Below are 22,906 nucleotides of genomic sequence, written 5' to 3'. Positions count from 1 at the left end.
GCTTGTGTGGGTTTCCTCTGGGTACTCCGGTTTCCTCCCACACTCCAAAAATATGGTAGGTTAATTGGCTCCCAACACAAATTAACCCTAGTGTGTGTGCATGTGATAGGGATTATAGATTGTAAACTCCACTGGGGCAGGGACTGATGTGAATGGACAAATATTCTCTGTAAAGCGTTGCGGAATATGTGTGCGCTATATAAGTAACTGGTAATAATAAAATAATGGTGCATATACACGGTTAGATCTGTCTGATGAACGATTTTACCAACGATTTGTACGATTTTACCAACGATTTCAGACAGTATTAAAATGAATGAAATTGTAAAAATATGACTGCAAACACAGACGATGTCAGATATCGTTATCTGACATGCGGGAACGCGCATCGTTCATCGTTGCAGGCCCACGTCAGATTTTCTTTCAGATATGAACGATTTTTTAAATCGTTATCGCTCATATATGACAACAAATCTGACAGTGTGCATGCACTTTAACATCTAGGGGTAAATTTACTAAAGTTAGAGTTTTTAGAAGAGAGTTTTAAAAGTGATGTTGCCCATAGCAACCAATCAGATTCTAGCTATTATCTTCTAGAAGGTGCTAGTTAAATGTTAAGTAGAATCTGGTTGCTATGGGCAACATCACTTTTAAAACTCACTTCTAAAAACTCTCTCCTTAGTAAATTTACCCCCTGGTGTCTATCACATTGTCCACCTTTTTACTGCCCGTTAATCCACACCCCTCCCTGCACTAGACAAATAATAAGTAGCAGATGATTGGTTGCCATAAGCTACTTCTCCACTTGAGGTTTGCTACATCTCTCACTTAGAGCAGCCTGTACTACAGTAACCAGCATGCAGCTTCTATAAACAGAAAAGCTGGAGACCCACAGGTTGGCTAGTGGTCTGCTGACATTGTTCATCACTATCACAAAGCCTGCTGGGTCTTGTAGTTCTACAGCCACTGGGCTAGGGTCATGTCTAATAATTGCCTTCGCGGAGAGGACCCTGACGTCATCAGCTACGTGTTCTTTTAGACAGCTCGGCTCTTGACGTCACTATGCGGGGTCACGTGACTCACGTGACGCCTCAGCGGCGTGTGAGCGCCGGGTCATGTGACAAAGGGGCGGAGCCAACTCCCGGAAGTGAGAGTGATGCTGATGCTGGAAGAATAAACATGGCGCTCCGGTGTGACGGCTGTCTGGCGCTGCTGGTCTGCAGTGTGCTTCTGGCTGTGCAGCTGTGCTCGGCCCGGGTCCACCACCTCACGCTGAAGGTAAGCTGGGGAGGGAGATGGGTGATCGGCCGCTCAGAGGGAGGGTGAGGAGCAGCCGGACATCCGGGACCGCTGGGCAGGTATATGGGACAGTTACACCTGCAGATTGGCTAGTTGGGATACGGACAGAGATGGGCCGTGCTGCAGAGCTACAGTAGCAGCTAGTAGGGAAACGTACTGACTACATGACAGGCAGGGGAGGAATGGGAGAGCTGGGTGACAAGGAGGTGGAGAGTCTGTTGGGAGGGGGAGCTGGGTGAAAGGCAGAGGAAGAACTGGAGGACAGGCTGGTGGGGAAGGGGCGAGATGACTGACAGGCAGACGGGGAAGGAGAGGGGCTGACTGACAGACGAATTTGGAACGAGAGAGATTGACATGCGAACGGGGAAGGTGAGAGGCTGACTGGCGTAGGGGGAAGGAGGGAGGCTGACTGGCGTATGGGGAAGGAGAGAGGCTGGCTGACAGGCGTAAGGGGAAGGAGAGAGGCTGGCTGACAGGCGTAAGGGGAAGGAGAGAGGCTGGCTGACAGGCGTAAGGGGAAGGAGAGAGGCTGAATGACAGGCGTAAGGGGAAGACGAGAGGCTGAATGACAGGCGTAAGGGGAAGGAGAGAGGCTGGCTGACAGGCGTAAGGGGAAGACGAGAGGCTGGCTGACAGGCGTAAGGGGAAGGCGAGAGGCTGGCTGACAGGCGTAAGGGGAAGGCGAGAGGCTGGCTGACAGGGAATAGAAGAGACTGACTGAATGACAGAGATAGAGATCACTGGCGGGCAGTTTGGGATGACAAAAGCTCAATAACACACATTGAATAGGAGAGTTGTATGATAGGCTGGTGGGGATTGGGAGAGCCGAGTGACGGGCTGGTGGGGAATGGGAGAGCCGGGTGACGGGCTGGTGGGGAATGGGAGAGCCGGGTGACGGGCTGGCGGGGAATGGGAGAGCCGGGTGACGGGCTGGCGGGGAATGGGAGAGCCGGGTGACGGGCTGGCGGGGAATGGGAGAGCCGGGTGACGGGCTGGCGGGGAATGGGAGAGCCGGGTGACGGGCTGGCGGGGATTGGGAGAGCCGGGTGACGGGCTGGCGGGGATTGGGAGAGCCGGGGTGACGGGCTGGCGGGGATTGGGAGAGCCGGGTGACGGGCTGGCAGGGATTGGGAGAGCTGGATGAAGGGCATGCAGGGCAGGGAAGAGCTGACTGACTGGCACATGATGAGGAGAGCAGACAGGGAAGGGGGACAGATGGCTGAACATGAAGGTGATGAAGGTATGGCTGCTGACCAGGCAGATGAGGAGAGTATGGGCGCTGGACAAGCAGATGAGAAGAATAGAAGCTGTGTGACAACCTGGGGGAAAAAAAAAAGATTCCTAAGAGCTGGGCGACAGCCAAAGAATAATGTGAATGAAAAGGTGGTTGTCAGACAGGTAACAGGAAATATAACTGTGTGGTGAGAAGTGTTTTCAGGGAGGGAGGATTACAACAAAGACAAAGTTACTACAATAATAGTAACTAAGTACAGTACAACTTTTCTGGATGGCTGCAAACAGCTGAGACATGCAGAGACCCAAGTACACGAATACAAGTTTCCAGTGCTTAGATTATAGCCTAGATCAGATGTGAGACTAAAAAAGTGTTCACGACAATTTTTGATTTGAATCATTGTTTGTTTTTTTTTTCTTTCGGATTAACTATTATAAGTAATATATTAAAGAGAGAAAGCAAATACAAAATGCCCAAATCATACTACTTCTGTCATGTAAGTGACCTGGCTTTCGCGTCAAATTTTCTGCTGTTAAACAGTATATTTCTATTGTCGCTTTAACCTAAGTTGGGGAAAACAACCAATTGACTCAGGAGTAGAAAGTAACTTTTGGTGCATCTAATTATGCGATGTCCATTTGTAAAATGTATATAGACAGAAAATACCCCCCCCCCCCCTTAAAAATACTGTAATTGTTTCCGTTTAAAGGATGACATACGACAGAAGGTGCATCTCAACACGTTTGGGTTCTTCACAAATGGCTCAATGAATGTGACCATTAAAGCTTTATCTGTTAAGGACCATGAAGACCTCTCTCAAGTGGGAAAATTAATGGTAGGAAACCTCTTTTGATGATTATTCCATTTTGCTTCTGCCATGTAACAGATGACAATTGTAAAGGAAATCTGACCATCTGTTTGATATACACTATGTAGACAAAAGTGATTGGACACGTGACACTCGGCAAGACAGAGTTCATGAGAGTTTAATGACGTCAGTACTTGTAGGGGTCCACCACGTGCATGTGAGTTACTGCAGACGACCACTTCTTAGGCGAAACTGTCCACAAGTTTCCCTGGGACGAACAGCTGGCTGGTATGGAATTTGGTACCGATTCCGCCTTAAGTACAGTGACCGAACTGTGACACTGAAGGTCAAGACAGCCTAGAAATCACCCGTCGCTCCAATTCGTCCCAGAGGTTCTCAGACGAATTGGAGCGACGGGTGATTTCTAGGCTGTCTTGACCTTCAGTGTCACAGTTGGTCACTGTACTTAAGGCGGAATGGCAAAACATACCGCCTGCTGTTGTCCAGGGACTTGTGGACAGTTTGCCAAGAAGGGTGTCTGCAGTAATCACTGCACGTGGTGGACCTACAAAGTACTGACGTCAATAAAATCTCATGAATCTGTTTGCTGTCAGTGTCCAATCACTTTTGTCTATATAGTGTATAACGTGTGTGTATATATGTATGTATTATAAAAAATTGTGTTCATTCCTCGTATCCCACTCATACCGACAGACATGCCATTTGAATTCAATTTCCAATCTCACTATCTTTTGCAATGACCATCAATATGGCCCAAGGTCATTCTTTGAATGTAGCAAATATCGGTCTGCAAACTCCTTGCTTTTCCCATGAGTACTATTATGTGGCATGTTCAAGAATGGGGACTTCCAACAGCCTTTTAATTCTGGCTCCTGATGGAAAAGCAAATACCATTGTTTATACCTCAGTGTTGTGATAACAATGTCTAAATACTCTACATAAATGGATAGATAGGTCCTTTTCAGGGCTAAAATCATGTTAGTAAACAGTGGGGTTCTCTTCAGGATCAATGGAATGGGGTTATAGGTGAGGACAATGAAGGTGTGCTTCAAGGTTCATTCTCCAACCCGGGCAACGTTGGGTATCCTAGCTATTGTGTGTGTATATCCAGTAATAATAACAAATACTGTGTATTAGGTCTACGAACGCTTTTTGTAGTTGATGTGGTCCTGAAGATGGTTCTTCGGCCCAGAAACGTTCGTAGACCTAATACAGAGTACTTGTTGATATTATTGGATATCTCCAAATGCCGTTCTTTCTGGATCTATCTTTATCTTTGATTGTGCACCAGAGGAAGTTGTCTGAGGAAGAGTGCTGGCAGATTGTGGAAGATTCTCTTCCCTCCTCCTCCTCCTCCTCCTCCTCCTCCTCCTCCTCCCTCCTCCTCCTCCTCCTCCTCCTCCTCCACCTCCTCCTCCTCCTCCTCCTCCTCCTCCTCCTCCACTCTCCTCCTCCTCCTCCTCCTCCTCCTCCTCCTCCTCCTCCTCCCCTCCTCCTCCTCCTCCGCCTCCTCCTCCTCCTCCTCCTCCTCCTCCTCCTCCTCCTCCTCCTCCTCCTCCTCCTCCTCCTCCTCCTCCTCACTCCTCCTCCTCCTCCCCTCCTCCTCCTCCTCCTCCTCCTCCTCCTCCTCCTCCTCCTCCTCCTCCTCCTCCTCCTCCTCCTCCTCCTCCTCCTCCTCCTCCTCCTCCTCCTCCTCCTCCTCTCCTCCTCCTCCTCTCCTCCTCCTCCTCCTCCTCCTCCTCCTCCTCCTCCTCTCCTCCTCCTCCTCCTCCTCCACCTCCTCCACCTCCTCCTCCTCCTCCTCCTCCTCCTCCTCCTCTCCTCCTCCTCCTCCTCCTCCTCCTCCTCCTCCTCCTCCTCCTTCCTCCTCCTCCTCCTCCTCCTCCTCCTCCTCCTCCTCCTCCTCCTCCTCCTCCTCCTCCTCCTCCTCCTCCTCCTCCTCCTCCTCCTCCTCTCCTCCTCCTCCTCCTCCTCCTCCCTCCTCCTCCTCCTCCCATAATGACAACGTGTAAAAAGTGTTTTTTGAGATTTTTTGCAAATTTATAAAAAAAAAAACTAAGAAATCACATGTACATAAGTATTCATAGCCTTTGCTCTATTAATACTTTGTTGATGCACATTTGGCAGCAATTACAGCCTTCAAGTCTTTTGAATATGATTTCACACGCTTGGCACACCCTATCTTTGGGCAGTTTTGCCCATTCCTCTTTGCAGCACCTCTCAAGCTCCATCAGGTTGGGTGGGAAGCGTCGGTGCACAGCCATTTTCAGATCTCTCCAGAGTTGTTAAATTGGATTCAAGTCTGGGCTCTGGCTGGGTCACTCAAGGACTTTCACAGAGTTGTCCTGAAGCCACTCCTTTCATAGCTTGCCTGTGTGCTTAGGGTCGTTGTTCTGCTGAAAGATGAACTGTCGCCCCCAGTCTGAGGTCAAGAGCGCTCTGGAGCAGGTTTTCATCCACGATGTCCCTGTACATTGCTGCATTCATCTTTCCCTCTATCCTGACTAGTCTCCCAGTTCCTTCCACTGAAAAACATCCCCACAGCATTATGCTGCCCACCACCATGCTTCCACTGTAGGGATGGTATTGGCCTGGTGATGAGCGGTGCCTGGTTTCCTCCAAACTAACGCCTGGCATTCACGCAAAAGAGTTCAATCTTTGTCCCATCAGACCATGGTCTGAGAGCCTTCAGGTGCATTTGGCAAACTCCAGGTGGCTGCTATCTGCTTTTTACTAAGGAGTTGCTTCCATCTGGCCACTCTACCATACAGGCCTGAATGGTGGATTGCTGCCGAGATGGTTGCCCTTCTGGAAGGTTCTCCTCTCTTCACAGACAATGCTCTAGCTCTGAAAGCGTGACCATCTGGGTCTTGGTTACCTCCCTGACTAGAGCCCTTCTCCCACGATCGCTCAGTTTAGACGGCTGGCCAACTCTAGGAAGAGTCCTGGTGGTTCCGACCTTCTTCCATTTACAGATGATGGAGGCACTGTGCTCATTGGGCCCTTCAAAGCAGCAGATATTTTTCTGTACCCTTCCCCAGATTTGTGCCTCGAGACAATCCTGTCTCTGAGGTCTACAGACAATTCCTTGGGACTTCATGCTTGGTTTGTGCTCTGACATGCACTGTCAAGTTTGGGACCTTATATAGACAGGTGTATGCCTTTCTAAATCATGTCCAAACAACTGAATTTACCACAGGCGGACTTCAATTAAGCTGTAGGAACATCTCAAGCATGATCAGTGGAAACCGGATGCACCTGAGCTCAATTTGAGATTCATGGCAAAGGCTGTGAATACTTATGTACATGTAATTCTTAGTTTTTTTTTTATTATTATTATTAAATTTGCAAAAATCTTAATTTTTTTACACATCATTATGGGGTATTGGTGTGTGTGTGTGTAATTTTTGAGGACAAAAATTGATTTATTCCATTTTGGAATATGGCTGTAACATAACAAAATGTGGAAAAAGTGAAGTGCTGTGAATACTTTCCGGATGCACTGTATCTATCTCACATATACACAGAGAGTGAGTGAGTCAGGGGATATTTTTAATTTTCCATTTCAGAAATGATTTTTTTTAAGACTCTTTCATACTAGAGTAGACCCGCATCATTGAGTCTTCAAGCTCCATTTAAGAACAACCCTTTTAGCTCTGGTTTCTGGCACTTAAAGGGGTTATGACATCAGTTTATTTGATGAATAAACCCTTGCGCCATAGATGGCGTAAGCGGTACAATCCAAATTGCTGGCAATGGGGACCCAACAAAGCCTTTTACTACATCGGCTGACCCTTCCAGGCTTTTGCTGAATCCTGGCCAGGTTGACACATTGGGGCATATGTATAACTGGCTGAAGCGGCATCAGCGCACGTTGTGTGCGCTGATACAGCTTCTCCCCCATGTATGATTGGGGGGGCTGGGCGGTAAATGACGGGGGCGATAGCGCCCATAGGCAGTGCTATGTATGAAGGGTCAGTTTGCCTGTGCCCTATCCCCACAGCAGGGACATTGAGGTCCCTGCTGCAGCGCCTGCCGGCAAGCTCCCGCGCATGCTCAGTGGAGCCGGCCGTGAGTGAGACGCAGCGTATCATCACTAGGCTGATGCGCTGTGGGAGTTATCACCCGCTCTGGCCGTTGAGATGATAATACATCTCATCGTTAGTGCTTCCTGCTATAATACATCCCCTCCTATGCGCTGGCGGCCGGCACACATGCGCATCAGGCAGTAACCCGTCCCTGGTTTCTAGCAACACAGCAGAGAACGCCACGGAGGAGGGAGACAACACTGTACCTTACTGGGCAGGCAAGTCATCCTAAATACCTGCGACATATTAGTATCACTGTAGGATGCAGTGATACTAAACTAAATATGCAGCTGGCAAATAGTAATGATGTTAAATGGAGCCCTCTGTATTGCTTAATTTTAATTTTTTTTTTTTCCTTGTTATTTCTTTTTTTTTTTTTATTATTGCCGGGATGTGAGAGCTGGGATGTGCCCGCTTATTCTGTCTCTGCAATGTGCATGACTTTGATGAGGCAGGGAAGGGTTTGTCTTGGGATTGTGTTTTGTGACGCACGTCCTGCAATCCCAGCAGCAGTCGCTCAATGAGGGTGCAGACGGTTATGATTGCGGAGGTGCTCACGATTGCACCCTTCAGTGGTTTCATGTTCACATAGAACTATAAATTGGCAAAATGTGACTTTATGATTTAAATTTTGCCCAGGTGCACTTTTTGTTTTTTCAATTTTGCGAAGGCTGTGGAAAAAAAAATGTCCATTAACTTTAATGGAGTCTTCGAGTAAGTCCTAGATGGCGGTCAGTGTTTTTTCTTTACAAATCACTAGGAAAAAGCATGGGAGACCAAGATTGCCTCTATTTTTCATGCCCCTAGCTGCAGCATCAGAAAATAAAATACCTTTTGGTATATTAAAATTAAGGATAAAAAATGCCCTTTTCATATGTAGCCAGAATATTGTGTAAAACAGGGACTCCCCACTTCAGTCAGTCTTTAAGGGCGACTTGACTATGGGAGTGATTCAAGTTAGACCCATCATCAAGCCAGTATGATGAAGACCAGCTGGCCACAAAGTCGGCCATAAGACATTAGTATTACAATTGTATTTCTTTTTCCCTTGCAAAATTATGCAAATATTTTTTATTTATTGAGAAAGACATTGGGGCTAATTGCTGGCCACACCCACACAGCCCTTGCCACACCCACATAGCCCTGCCCTCTGCTTCTCACAATGGGCCCTTGATCATTCTCTGCTCCAGTTGACGATAACAGTTGCTGCCAACAGCATTCTGCTTGTGATTGAATGTTGTGAACGCTCTGCTGACACTGATTACCTTATGCATTGTTCCCGCTAGGCTGTCTTAGCAGGGTGGTGCGCTCTGCCCGATTTTGAAAGGGCAAAATGCGCCCTGCCCTTTTTAGAGGCGCCCCGCTATAACAGCCTGCCCTGAGCCTTCCCCAAACGCAGGCCGCAGTGCCCTGCGGGTGGGAAAAATTGCAGTGACCGATCACCGCTGAGTGAATAGATGCGGTGTGCATGGCATCTATTCACCATGAGAGGAGAGCTTGGGGGTAAGCCCGGCAACTCCGTAAGTGCTGTGCACGCTCCCAAGGGTGAGGACACACCCCCTCCCCTGCCAGCCACACCCCCTTTTCGGGAGCACGCACGCAGAGGTTCCCTGCTGGCACCCTGTCCTGCCCGCAGTCTAGCGGGAACGCTACTTATGAATCAATGCTCTGCTCAGGGGCAACTCTGTTATAATGTGTCTCTGCATGGCACCCACCGTCTCATTACTTTGTGTAGCAATTCTTTGCCCGGTGCCTGTTTTGATTCATTCTCACTTTCTGACCTTTTGTGGAGATTTGTATAGTACTGTATATGCCTCACCTGTATAACAAATCTGTCTTCTAATACTTTTCCTAGGTCAATCAGGTCATCCATGCATCAATTAAAATAGATAATGGAAATGTTACCAGCTTTTTTCGGTCTTATCAACATACTATTCGGTGGCCTGGGCTATATTTATTTTATAGCGCTTGGCTGCCATAGATCAACTGGGGCGCTAAGCATCACTGCCATCCCTAGTATTCTGTGCTGTGCATGGGAGGTGTGTGGCCAGTACGGCACCTGATTGGACACTAGTTCTGTCAGTCAGGTGCAACATTAGTAACCTTTCTTAAGCTTGGTACACACCTGAACAATGGTGCGACTACAATGGCGCGATTTATGGTTAAATGCCGTATGTAACTGCATCACTTGTCGCATCGTAATTCATTGCTTCGTCCCATCTGCCATGCAGAGCAGCTGATGTGGGGCGATGCACGACCATCCTGAATGACTGATTGGGACCTTACACGATGTGTAAGATTCACGTCGGAACGATATATCTTGCAATACATCATCTGGGCAGGTTCAAATGACCAGCCTATGCCGTCTCCTCTTCTGAGGATCTATGGCTGGAAAATGGTAAATGCAGAGGTCAGGGAAGGTTATGCCGCTCTAAATTACTACCAAATATAGTGAGGTGGAGTGTAGAATGAAAAGCAGTTGTCCGAAAGCGCATAAACCTTTTTAATTATTTGGTGTTTCTAATTTATAAGTCTGTACAAATTTACACTCCTTGATAGTGGTTCTGTTTTTTTTTTTCTTATAGTTTGGCTTCAGCTTGGACAGGACGAAGAACGATGGCTTCTCTACTTACTTGGTAAGCTCTTCAATTTCATCTATGCTGTGATTGATGTTACTTGTAGCATAAATGTACTTTCCACTGGGACACAGAAACACAGAGTTTTATATTTATAACATGTTCTAAATGTATTTATGGATTAAATGTGTAGTTAAAGTAAAATTGTACTTACCCCTTTCCTGGGTCAAGAGAGATCTGGATCTGTAAGCTGCTGTCCCAACCCCCCCAACTAGGGAACTGGAATGTCCCACCTTTTCGTTTCCTGCATCAGAGTGGTATCAGGAGAATCAGGGAGAGCTGGCCAGCACAGCTGGCTAATTGTTTCACTGGAGCTCCAAAGAGCTCCCACTTGGTGGCCATGAGACTGTTGTCTGGGGATTTTGTCTCCCTACCTCTGGAGCCCAAATTCGGCCAGAGAAGGTTATAAGGTCCATCAGCAGATTCCTGGAAGTAAAGTCTTTCAGGGAACCATCCTGCACTCCAGACTTACCAGCACCTGGTGTGTGGTTACCTGTCCAGGTGGTCTCAGGCACTGTGTGCGTTATGGACAGTGTTAAATGTATGCATGTACAGCACATGCACTTAGCTTGATTGGTTAAGGGACCCAGGGCGGGCTTACCCCCTGTGGTATTGTATGTTACAACTGGATAAAAAGAGGGTCTTTAAGCCTTGAATGTGCGTATCCTCTCACCATTCAGAGAGCATTGTACTTCTATGACATCTGTATGCTCTAATTGTCCAAAGCACCTTTAGCCAGCGATGTCTCTTTTTAAAAACCTTTTAATCAAAAAACATCTTTCCTTATGATGCTTGTATCCTGTGACTACCAGAGTAGCTCCAGATGATACTCCGTTCTCCGGCTGTTCTGGATTGAGCCCAGTGTCTCCAAGCGGAAGCCCTTTACCAGCTACTCAGTGCAGACTGGTCCATAGTGAGGGAATTAGCCAACACTACCCAGGAAGTGTTGCAGCAGCAGCATGTCCACACATAACCAGAAGGAGACTGTTCCGGGTGCCTGGGCGTAACCAGCTGTTCCAGGTGCCGGTGTAGGAGCCTGTTGGTAGCAGTGAGTTACCTGCCAACTACACAGTGGGCGTCGGTAACAGACGGTTATAGGGAATCCTTAGGAGTGGTGAAGTAAGCCCACTCAGATTACTCAGGGACAAGTAGCCACCCTCTGTTCTTTCAATGTTTAAAATCTGTGATTGCCTGGCGGATCGAGGTCATCCAGTCCATGCTCTTCAGGAAAAAGACCAATCTGCTTCTAGCTAGCATTTATCAACTACATTCAATAAAGTACTAGCTAGAAGCTGATTGGTATCTTCTCCACTTACCCAGTCTTTACACGGCCTGATACATCTCCCATAGTATGCTTTGTGCTAAGATGTACGTCGGCTGTAGCGTAAGCTTCCAGTCTGGCTGAGCGAGCTGCACTTTCCTCTTGTAGTCTGCGGTTGTGTTGGTGAGAAGTGTTTCTCGGTGACACCAGATGTGCTCTAGATGTATTAAATAAATTTTTGTATTAAAGCCTCTTAATGATATGCAAATCTGTACTATTTTAATCATTTTTAAAGGAATAAACACTGCATATGTAGTTCATTGTTGTTCTGTTTTTTTTTTTTTTTTAATGCTTTTTTATATTTTTTATTTTATTTTTTCCTCTGTGTTTAAGGATCAAGAATTACACGAATGTGTCCTGAAGAATCATCCAAAAGACGTTGACCTGATAGAGCTCAACTTCTCTGGCAGAACGTGAGAGAAGTTTCATTTTAATCTCTTTATTTAAAGTCCTCTATCAACGAGTACGTAAAAGGGGATGTAGTTGGCATCCCGGCGGGGGGGGTGGGGGTGTTATGCTGCGGGAGTAGGGTTAGACAACTTGGACAACTTACCTCCAGTTGTCGGTATTGCAAACCTGTCTCAATTCCGGCGTCTACATTCTGACCGCCGGTCACGTGTGCGCCGGCATCCCGTACGAGAGGTGACAAGTTTGCTCTCTTCTTTAGTCTTGTAGCCATGCTTCATAAGGCTGGCATTTATTGCATTTAGCGTTCCCTGAGGCAGCCATTTTGACGGCGTCAGTATCCAAGGGAACTTGGCTTAGAAATTGACTTCACCAATATTATTTAGACTTAGGAATATTACCCCGAGCTTGCGGAGGTCACTGGTTCTTGGTGGATACGTGAGCTGCATATTCTTGTGGGCGTTAGTTTAGTCCTCCAAAATGGCTGCTTCCATGTTGTATGAGTGCTGTGTAAGCCAGTGAGACGGCTACAATGTCATCTGACGGTGGTTTTAGAGAAACCTGTGACACTGGCTTTTGTGGTCACATTTGAACATGTTATACCACAGTCAATAGTGAGCTGTTACACATCTCTCGCTATGTGAGAACTCTGCAGCCTTCTGCTTAATGGGCTCTAGATTTTGCACTACCGTGCTTATGGTGTTTACACACGTACGATTAAAATGGCCGAAATGAACGTTGATACCGTTCTCGTTCATATCGTGCATTTTTTCGGTGCCCAACGACCTGCGATGCGCGGGCATGTATGGACGATATCGATATCGTCCATCGCCCGTGCATGCTGGCCAATCGACCAGGTTACTATAGTGACCTGTGATCGTTAATCGCCATAGTCGTTGGTGGCGGGCTGGATGTTCGATAACGATCGTCCAGCACACCCGGGAGATCGTACAACGACATCGTTGTCTATCGTCCCCTGTGTACGCACCATTAGTTAGGATTACAGTCCTGCCCAATGGTAATATCAGAGTTTGTGTAATATAGTAATATCAGTCAGTCAATCTAATTATTTTATCTAGGTTGAAAATATTGTACAAGCTCATTTAAAAAGTGAACCTGCATTAGTCAAGCATCAATATATTTATATACAGACAAAAAGATAGCAAGTACAACAGTACAAGTAGACATGCAATAGACAGGCAAGTCATTAAAATATATACCAAACGCAACAACATTTAATGGGGTATTCAATCCAGTGCGGTGTGTCACTAAACGGCACCGTGATTTCCGGCTAAGCCTTCTAATGTCTCTTAAGGTATACAATTTTTCCTCTATGGGTTATGGTAATGAAGTGGGCTATGGAGTCGGTGCGCCAAATCTTTGACTCCTCCTATTTTGCTGCTGTCTTGACTCTGATTGCTCCATAAATGGTAAATGTATATTTTACATGCATTCTGTCTAGACTACAATATGAACCTTGGCGTATTTAAATCTGTGCAATACATGAATTCATTAAAGTTCAAACAGTAGTTTAGGTCATGAGATAGTAGAAGAATACATGCAAACTATGACAGCAGGATGGGCTAATTATATTGCAGTGTGATGTCTGCACGTGGTAACGCCTATTTATCGCAGTGTAGTGGATGACTGCTGCATGGAGTAATTATTGAAGTCTAGCCATTGTCGGCAGAGGCGGCATGGGGTAATTATAATGGCATAATATGTTGCTTTGCAATTCTTTTCTTTGGACAAAAATAGGTCATAAACTGTTGAGAGAAATAATGTAATTCCAGTAAAAAATTTAGCGTGTCTATTTCAGCCAGCAAGTAATTGATTGCTTACTAGTTACTGTAGAGTATATGACAGCAGGGTACTTAATACTAGGGATTTGCAGGCTCGCATAGGTTCGAATTTGCACACCGGAGTTTGGATTTTTCCCTCCAAAAATCGGGTCTCAGAAAGAGGCAAAACGTCATCTTTCATGGACAAACATCATCTTCCATGGACTTTTGTCCAGGAATGATGATGTTTGTCCATGAAAGATGTAAAATTTCTGTGCTTACTGAGTCAATAAAAATGATTGCCAAAAAAAAGTAGAGAGAGATGAATGCGCCTATTGGCAGGAGGACCACCCCCGGTGACTGTCCATGCTGCCCAAGGCAGCCATCGCTCAGGCTATGTATTTGTAAAGGAGACATAAGCGCAGATGAGGTCAAAGTGCTGTTCGGCGCCATCTTTCCGAATACATAACCAGGTAGATGGCGCTTGCTATGTGACGCCATTTTTCTGAATACATAGCAGGAAAGATGGCCGCACGCTGTAAGCTAGGATACGGGAGGGGCAACCGCACGGGCATTGGTAAATCTCTGGGAGCAGGGTGTCCGGTGTGGGCCCCCCCCCCCCCGACCCATGGAATTATGTGTGTGGGATCGGGATGAGGGGGGTCATGTCAGTATACAGGAGGGTATGTACGTGCACGGACAACAGGTTAGGGGACAGTAGGTACTCTACAGCATGTCATTGTGTTTTGTATGGTTTGGTATAGTAACATTACACAAAATGCCGTATCGTTAACCTTTTATTAAGTCGGCGTTCACTGCGATCTTTTCTTATTATCCATTATAGCGTTTGTCTCACAAAGAACACAAATGTCCCGTTACCACACATTGTGTTTTCAATTCCGGAGGAGACGGAAAAAAGTGCTACTGTTGAAAGTTCCACTGGAAAAATGGAGTCCAAGCGGTCGGTAGTAAAGCGAGAACGCAGAGAGAATGGTAAGAGAGCTGGCATTTCTGACTACTCCTGGTTCTGTGTTAGTTTGGTTTTTCCAACCTAGGGCAGTTTTAACTTTGTATTGTTTGCATATTCCATACTATTTTTCTGAGTTATTTTTGCTTCTGTTATGTTCGTTTTTTTTTTTTTTTACAGTGCTTTGTTTTTTGTTTTTTCTTTTTTTTTAAACATAGCGAGATTTCTTTTCTTTTACTTTTTATAATTGACAAAAATGGAGGGATAGCCCGTTTTATCAGTGACAATGGAACCAGATTCACAGCTTCAATATTGGGGGTTGCCGTAGACACTCATTGACGCTGTAGTGACATCACCTGGTCTTCCTCCCCGGGGGGCCATCCGTGTTAAGGCAGGAGGGACGTGATCCATGTCTCTCCTGTTCTGTAGCAATTAATCACATTTAGACGTTATTTAATGCCAGATACAAGCATGTATCACTGTAACAAAATGGTTTCTATCATTGGCGAGATTCAGGGGACATAGATCTTGCGCGGTGTGTGTCTGTCCCACATTTAAATGTGCGCTGATGCGTGAACTTCTCCCAGACCGTATGCCCTAAACCCACAAAAAAAAATTATTCTCCTGCAGATTTTTTTGCCTGTCCAACGCCAAATGAGACTTTATCAGGTTAAGTGAATAATTAAAAGGTTTGTATACTTGGTTTCAGAAATGAATGTGTCATCAGTGGGTACAAATCATCATTCTAGAGGAGCCCCACACCGGACACAGGTCCTGACACTTGACAGTCTGTCATATAGTTGCTGGCACTGGACGTCCAAGGGGATGTAGTTGGCATCCCGGCGTTTGGGATGCCAGTGCCCAAAATACCGGTGCCAGTATCCTGACCGCCGGCATCCCGGAGGTAAGTATTAGGGTTAGACACTAGGGTAGGGGTGGGCAATAAATGACCCCCACGGATGTTGTAGAACTACACATCCCAGCATGCCCTGCAACCATTTTGCTATCTGACCATGCTAAAACTGTTGCAAGGCATGCTGGGATGTGTAGTTCTGCAACAGCTGGAGGGTCACTTATTGCCCACCCCTGCACTAGGGTGAGTGTTAGGGCTAGGCTGCCGGGGGGGAGGGGGGATAGGGTTAGGCTGCCGGGGGCGAGGGATGGGCATAGGGATAGGCTGCCGGGAGGCGGGGGGGGGGATAGGGTTAGGCTGCCGGGGGTAGGGCTAGGGGCTTAGTGTTGGTATACTTACCTAGTTGGGTAGGGATTCTGACTGTCGGGATGCCACTGTCGGTATTGTGGTCGCCAGCATCCCGGCCGCTAGGATCCCCTACCCAACCCCATCCAAGGGTAAGGCTGCTAATGTGAGGCTCTCATTTATACAGCAAAATCATATAAACATTGCACAGTCAAGCAATGTGCAACCGAAACAAGGTTCCTGGCTGTTTTATACAGAACAATCATATAAACATTACACAATAGAACAATCCATGGTTCCCTAAAGCAGAGTAGGGGGTAAGGTGGATATTGTTTTTTTTTTTTTAATTCGTTCTCAACAGTGTTTTTAAGAAACCTTGTAATAGCCCTCTCCTACCTCACTGGTGTATTCAGCTTCTGTATGCAGTCTGCGGCCCTTCCTCGACCAGTCGCTTCCTGAAAACCGATTTGGTCCTTCTGTCTAATCTGCTCTTGAGGTCCTCTGCCATTCACCTATTGGTGCTGCAAAGTCTCTCCAAGGCAGGAGACCTGGGGCCCTATAAAGCTGGATGCCGAGCGCAGGAGGGGCTGATGCAGATTCCTTTTACCTTGGATTTACCCAGAGTTATGTCTGCTAAAGTTCCATATCCTCACAATTGATCCAACAGTGCACACTGGGAAATCAAAGCACTTGATTAGTGATTCACAGTTAGACTGACTGAAAGCCAATTGTTAGGGCAGTATCTTATATCTGTGTAAACTTGAGCTTCCATAGCAAAAGGGTTGAAAACCATCAACATTTTCAGTTGTCATTTTTTTTTTTTGCATACATATCATGAAATAGGAGCCTACTGGTTCACAATACATATACTGTCTGGAACAATCTGTGTAAGTGTACTTTTTAATGCATACAAATCTGTTGACTTTTTAGGGGAGGGGATTGAAGACATTTGCAAGCCATTGTTCCTTTTAAGCTTTATTTAATGTAAGGATTTAATGTACACTGCAATGTAGTTCATATTAGCAGGCAGACTTGTATATTATATTGCACTTGTGTATTTTTTTGCTTATGTCAAAGAGATGAATCGGGAGGTGCAGGCGAAGAATGGGGTGAAATCAGAGGCCGGTGACAAGCGGCAGGGGAAGGCCGGTGACAAGCCGGAGGCTCAGGGGAAGGCCGGTGACAAGCCGGAGGCTCAGGGGAAGGCCGGTGACAAGCCGGAGGCTCAGGGGAAGGCCGGTGACAAGCCGGAGGCTCAGGGGAAGGCCGGTGACAAGCCGGAGGCTCAGGGGAAGGCCGGTGACAAGCCGGAGGCTCAGGGGAAGGCCGGTGACAAGCCGGAGGCTCAGGGGAAGGCCGCTGACAAGCCGGAGGCTCAGGGGAAGGCCGCTGACAAGCCGGAGGCTCAGGGGAAGGCCGCTGACAAGCCGGAGGCTCAGGGGAAGGCCGCTGACAAGCCGGAGGCTCAGGGGAAGGCCGCTGACAAGCCGGATCAAAAGACTTCAAAGAGTGACACGGTAATTGGACTTATGTTTCTGATATTACATGTAAGACCAACGCAAATTATAGTCGTTGATGGACTTTTATTTAGCCTTTTTTGTTCTGTTTCTTCATTTTGTGTCGAATAACTTCACCCGGCAATCTATGTACAAGTTCATTGTGATTTGCTGACATTGGTCATATTTATTTATTTACTTATTTATTTTTGGACTACTACAACACCTTACCTGTCTTACCTATTTATTAGAAAGAAAATGGGGTTTAGTGGTCAAATATTGTTTAAAAGGAATGTTGCACCCACCTCTTTAGTAGGGATGATCAGCAACGTGCTCTTTATATACAGCCAAAACCAGTCTCCATCTTAGACATAAATTCAAATAGGCACTTGAAATACTGCACCAATTCCAGTGGTGGCCGTTTTGGGACAGGGTTACATTGCATCAACAGTTCTCAATGGGATTAAGGTCTGGGGAGTTTCCTGGCCATGGACTCAAAATTTTAAAGCGTCCTGAGACCATTCATGTGTGGGGTTGCTACTCAGCCAAGGGAGTGGGATCACTCACAATTTTCCCTAAGAACACAGCCATGAATAAAGCATGGTACCAAAACGTCCTCCAAGATCATCTTCTCCCAACCATCCAAGAACAGTTTGGTGATGAACAATGCCTTTCCCAGCATGATGGAGCACATTGCCATTAGGAAAAAGTGATAACTAAGTGGCTCTGGGAACAAAACATCGAAATTTTGGGTCCATGGCCAGGAAACTCCCCAGACCTTAATCCCATTGAGAACTTGTGGTCAATCCTCAAGAGGCGGGTGGACAAACAAACACCCACAAATTCTGACAAACTCCAAGCATTGATTAGGCAAGAATGGGCGGCCGTCAGTCAGTATGTGGCCCAGAAGTTGAGTGGCAGCATGCCAGGGCGAATTGCAGAGGTCTTGAAAAAGAAGGGTCAACACTGCAAATATTGACTCTTTGCATAAACTTAAGGCAATTGTCAATAAAAGCCTTTGGCACTTATGAAATGCCTGTAAAGTTACTTCAGTATACCATAGTAACATCTGACAAATAGGTCTAAAAACACTGAAGCAGCAAACTTTGTGAAAACCAATACTTGTGTCATTCTCAAAACTTCTAGCCACGGCTGTATATCCGAGCGGGGGCAGGTGGAGCCAGCCAAAGGCCCGTATTCAATTAGAAGCGAAAAGCCGAGATCCGCAAAAAGTATCGCCGTATTCAATTCCATCTGCTTTTCGTGTACGCGGAAATGCAATGTAATAGGGCGAAAGATTCGCCTCTGAATAGGTGGAAAAAAGAAGTGCAAAATTTTTGTTTGGGGGTGCAAAGGTGGGGAAACTCTTGGGACAGCCCCTCCAGTGGACAACTGAGTAAAAAAAAAATCCTAAAAAAAGCTTAAGTACACCCCAAAAAAGTACTTTGAATTTGGAGGCGAAAAAGTGCAAAGTGGGGGGACAAGTTCGCAAACTAGCGAAATAAGGTTCTGGGGGGGCTATAAGAAGGGGGTCAAGTGTTTTGGGGATGGAATTTCACATTATTTAAAAGTTCACTTTAGAGACATTCAAACACTCTTGCACCCATTTTCAGGTACCCCAAATTTGCCAGGACTACTTATTTTAACCATTCTTTGCCATTCTTCACCACTTGTGCAAAGACCCCAATTAGTGGCAATTGTGCGAACTTAAGTACCCCAAACAGTTTTATTAGGGCTAATCGGGCACTACTACGTTGATCCTCAATGTTTCTGCAGCTTATTGGGGGGTTCAGGCTGATTTCCCCGATTCTGACACCACTTTTCGCCTGTTCTGACTTCGCGTGTCTCCGAAAAGTGGCATCGTTTTGGAATTGAATATGGCGAAAAGTCCGGCATGCAAAATTTTATCACTAATTGAATACGGGCCAAAGTGGTAAATTAGTTCAATCTGTTCTCCTGATCTATTTCGAGGGCAGCACCAAGCTGGGTATGTGATGAAACGTTATTCCTATTACCTGTTTGTAAGGCATAATAAAAAATAAAAAAAACATATGCTCCAAAGAGAAACAAAATGAAATGAATATAATGTGTGATGGAGGAGACAGATAATATTTAATACAACACATCGGATGGTTTCAGCTTCGCTTTGTCTTCCTTTCCCTCCTCCGGCCAGTATCTTTATTCCTAATGAGCGATTTAGTGTTACCTCTGTTCTCCCTTTGTTACAGTGTTATCCAATGCGAGTCGAAAAGGGTGTTGCGTCCTTTCAGGTACGTTTTTTCATTGTCCGCTTTCTTCAAAACTTGCATATTATGCAGCTTAAATGTTACGGCCGATACACACGTAGCTATGGGGACGACCATGCAACCTGATTTTCCATTTTGCTGGATCATTAAAAACCAATCGGACTGTTTACAGCACAGGTTCTCAAACTCTGTCCTCAGAACTCCAAGCAGTGCATGTTTTCCAGTTCTCCTCACAGAATCACAAGTGAAATAATTGGCTACTCCTGCAGATCTTTTAAAATGTGTCACCAGTACGCCTGCTGGCTGACCTGGTAAATGTGACCTGCGTGGGGTCCTGAGGACCGAGTATGAGAACCACTGGTTTAATGCTATTCTTTATTAAGGTTGCCTTCATTTGTAACATTGTTAAAGCCATTTATATTACTGTTGATATTGGCTATTGCCCTAACATTGCATTTGTGGCACAAATAATGAACATGGCTCATTTTTGGACGTGCCAAAAACAACCAAGATCTGCCTGTGTGCACGGTCTTCTGACGCTTCTAGTAAGCTGCTCGGAGTTCCAGGAGTGATCAGACTTCCCACTCTAAACTCTGATTGGCCCATTCTCGCCCACATTGGACAGCCGTCTTGCAGCCTTCTTAAGACTGAATAGCATTTTGAATGGAGCCACCAATTGTGCACAGGCCAGTTAATGTTTGTTTTTTTTTGTTTTTTTTTTAATTCACCTTACTGTGTATGGTTGGCTTTAAATCCATTTCTTTTTGTTTGATTTTCTAGTTTTTATTTAATGTGAGCTCGGCAGATCTGGAGGGACTGTACAGCTTATACTTCCACAGCTGTGTTAAAGACAGCAAAGAGCAGAGTCCATTCAGCCTGGATGTGAGTACACCATATGTGGATGTATTTTATTCTGTTGCATGGTAAATAAAAACATAATGTAATGTACAGCACTGCAGCTTCTATCTCGTCGCTTCTAATGATGGCGAACACTGTGTATTGTATTGATGTAAAAGGGCTCAGAGATATGGGGGGGGAGGTTTAAGAGCTGATGTCGCTGGAGCGCTTAGGGAAGTTGTGAGAGTTGTGACTGCAGAAGAGAGATGAGGGAGGTATGAGAACTGAGACTACAAAGGGAGTGGTGGCTACAGAAGGGGTGAGAGCTGAGACTACAGAATGGGTGAGGGAGGTATGAGAGCGGAGACTACAGAAGGGGGCAAGGGAGAGTATAGAAAGGGTGAGGGTGGTAGGAGAGCTGAGAGGATAGAAGGGGTGAGGGAGGTATGGGAGCTGAGTATAGAAGGGGTGAGGGACGTAGGAGAGCTGAGAGGATAGAAGGGGTGAGGGAGGTAGGAGAGCTGAGAGGATAGAAGGGGTGAGGGAGGTAGGAGAGCTGAGAGGATAGAAGGGGTGAGGGAGGTAGGAGAGCTGAGTGTAAAGGGATGAGGGAGGTATGAGAGCTCAGAGTCCAGAGGGAGCGGGGGCTGTATGAGAGCTGAGAGTCCAGAGGGAGCGGGGGCTGTATGAGAGCTGAGAGTACAGAAGGGGTGAGGGAATTATGAGAGCTGAGAGTACAGAGGGAGCGGGGGCTGTATGAGAGCTGAGAGTACAGAGGGAGCGGGGGCTGTATGAGAGCTGAGAGTACAGAAGGGGTGAGGGAGGTATGCGAGCTGAGAGTGCAGGAGGGGTGAGGGAGGTATGAGAGCTGAGACTACAGAAGGGGGCAAGGGAGAGTATAGAAAAGTTGAGGGAGGTATGAGAGCTGAGAGGATAGAAGGGGTGAGGGTGGTAGGAGAGCTGAGAGGATAGAAGGGGTGAGGGAGGTATGGGAGCTGAGTATAGAAGGGGAGAGGGAGGTAGGAGAGCTGAGAGGATAGAAGGGGTGAGGGAGGTAGGAGAGCTGAGAGGATAGAAGGGGTGAGGGAGGTAGGAGAGCTGAGAGGATAGAAGGGGTGAGGGAGGTAGGAGAGCTGAGTGTAAAGGGATGAGGGAGGTATGAGAGCTGAGAGTCCAGAGGGAGCGGGGGCTGTATGAGAGCTGAGAGTCCAGAGGGAGCGGGGGCTGTATGAGAGCTGAGTACAGAAGGGGTGAGGGAATTATGAGAGCTGAGAGTACAGAGGGAGCGGGGGCTGTATGAGAGCTGAGAGTACAGAGGGAGCGGGGGCTGTATGAGAGCTGAGAGTACAGAAGGGGTGAGGGAGGTATGAGAGCTGAGAGTACAGAGGGAGTGGGGGCTGTATGAGAGCTGAGACTACAGAAGGGGTGAGGGAGTTATGATAACTGAGTCTTGGAGATGAGAGCTGAGTTATTCCTTTTTGAGGGTTTTTTTTTTTGGGGGGGGGTGGGGGAGGGTTCTTCTATGAAAGTGTTCAGTGAGAACTGAAATGTTTAATACGATGCAAGAGACAATCACTACTGTTTTTTCCTAATTTTCTTTCTTTTACTCTATACATATGTCTTGCAGATTCTTATCACAGAGAGGAACCTTGAGAATTACCTCTCAGCAGACGAAATCCCTCTTCCCAAGCTGTACATCTCAATGGCGTTGTTCTTCTTCCTCTCCGGTTTAGTCTGGGTTCATATCCTCAGGAAGCGCAGGTGTAGAATTAGCTACTCATTTACATTGTTAAACTTTATATGTTCAGATTTGGGATTAAAGGGAAAATACCTAAGTAGGAACTAGCTGAAGCTTGCAAGTACCTTTTTGTTGCAATACTGCGCCTAGTTTTAAAGGTTCGACGTGGAATATGTAGTATTCTGCGTTATGCAAAGCTAATGGGCAAACTGTAGGTTTTACCTTTTTTTTTTTTTTATGCACCTAGGGTGAATTAAAAGTCATTGTGTATTTGATTGGGATGAGCTGCACCCATAGAGATCTATGGCAAACCCTCCAAAAAGTTTGGTGCCAAAATAAAAGACCTAAATATAATTCTAATCAGATTCAAATTAAAGTATTCCCCTCTTTAAAGCTGCATTTTCACCCACGAGGAAGAAGGTTATAATAACTGGAGAGACTGTGCTACTCTTCGGCAGGTTGCAGTGTTAGGGGCTTCCCTAACTACGCAGGCGGCACTTGAGTGACAGCTGGACAGACCGGTGTGTGGATTTGGTTGATACATGCACAGGGACGAGTCTCAATGTGTGGGAGGAGTTTCCGATGTCCGTAAAACGTTACTTTTTATAAGTGCTGCAGTGAGGTGTCGGGGTAACGCTGATCAACGTGTTCTGTCTTCATGCTTCTGGTCTAAAAATGTAAACTCAGGTTTAGCGGTCTAATTAAAGTGGACCGATCGCAATGTTTTGTTAATTTTAAAAGGCTTTAAGATCCCCAGTGCCGCAGACCTGCTTTTTCCCCTTTTGCTGGGCTCTATTTCTCTCCCTCATTGGCGCAGATCACATCACTTGT

At 46.3% G+C, this 22,906-nt stretch overlaps 1 protein-coding gene across 1 annotated transcript in view; it reads left to right on the top strand.

The window, feature by feature from the left end:
* The first annotated feature begins 1,123 nt into the window (after positions 1–1,123).
* The window catches only part of GPR107 (G protein-coupled receptor 107), a 59,533-nt gene continuing 37,750 nt past the window's right edge, over positions 1,124–22,906 (top strand). Inside the window, exons 1-9 of the mRNA XM_088467043.1 lie at positions 1,124–1,278; positions 3,243–3,368; positions 10,036–10,086; positions 11,741–11,820; positions 14,438–14,586; positions 16,836–17,275; positions 19,483–19,524; positions 20,281–20,382; positions 21,965–22,098. Coding sequence (XP_088323169.1) covers positions 1,180–1,278; positions 3,243–3,368; positions 10,036–10,086; positions 11,741–11,820; positions 14,438–14,586; positions 16,836–17,275; positions 19,483–19,524; positions 20,281–20,382; positions 21,965–22,098 — 1,223 coding nt within the window. The 5' untranslated portion in view covers positions 1,124–1,179. The remainder of the gene's footprint in view (positions 1,279–3,242; positions 3,369–10,035; positions 10,087–11,740; positions 11,821–14,437; positions 14,587–16,835; positions 17,276–19,482; positions 19,525–20,280; positions 20,383–21,964; positions 22,099–22,906) is intronic.

This window comes from Taudactylus pleione, unplaced genomic scaffold (genome assembly GCF_031769625.1).
Source record: "Taudactylus pleione unplaced genomic scaffold, aTauple2 ptg000003l, whole genome shotgun sequence".
NCBI lineage: Eukaryota > Metazoa > Chordata > Amphibia > Anura > Myobatrachidae > Taudactylus > Taudactylus pleione.
Note: the sequence above shows the minus strand (reverse complement) of the source record. Positions and strands in the feature narration are given on the sequence as shown.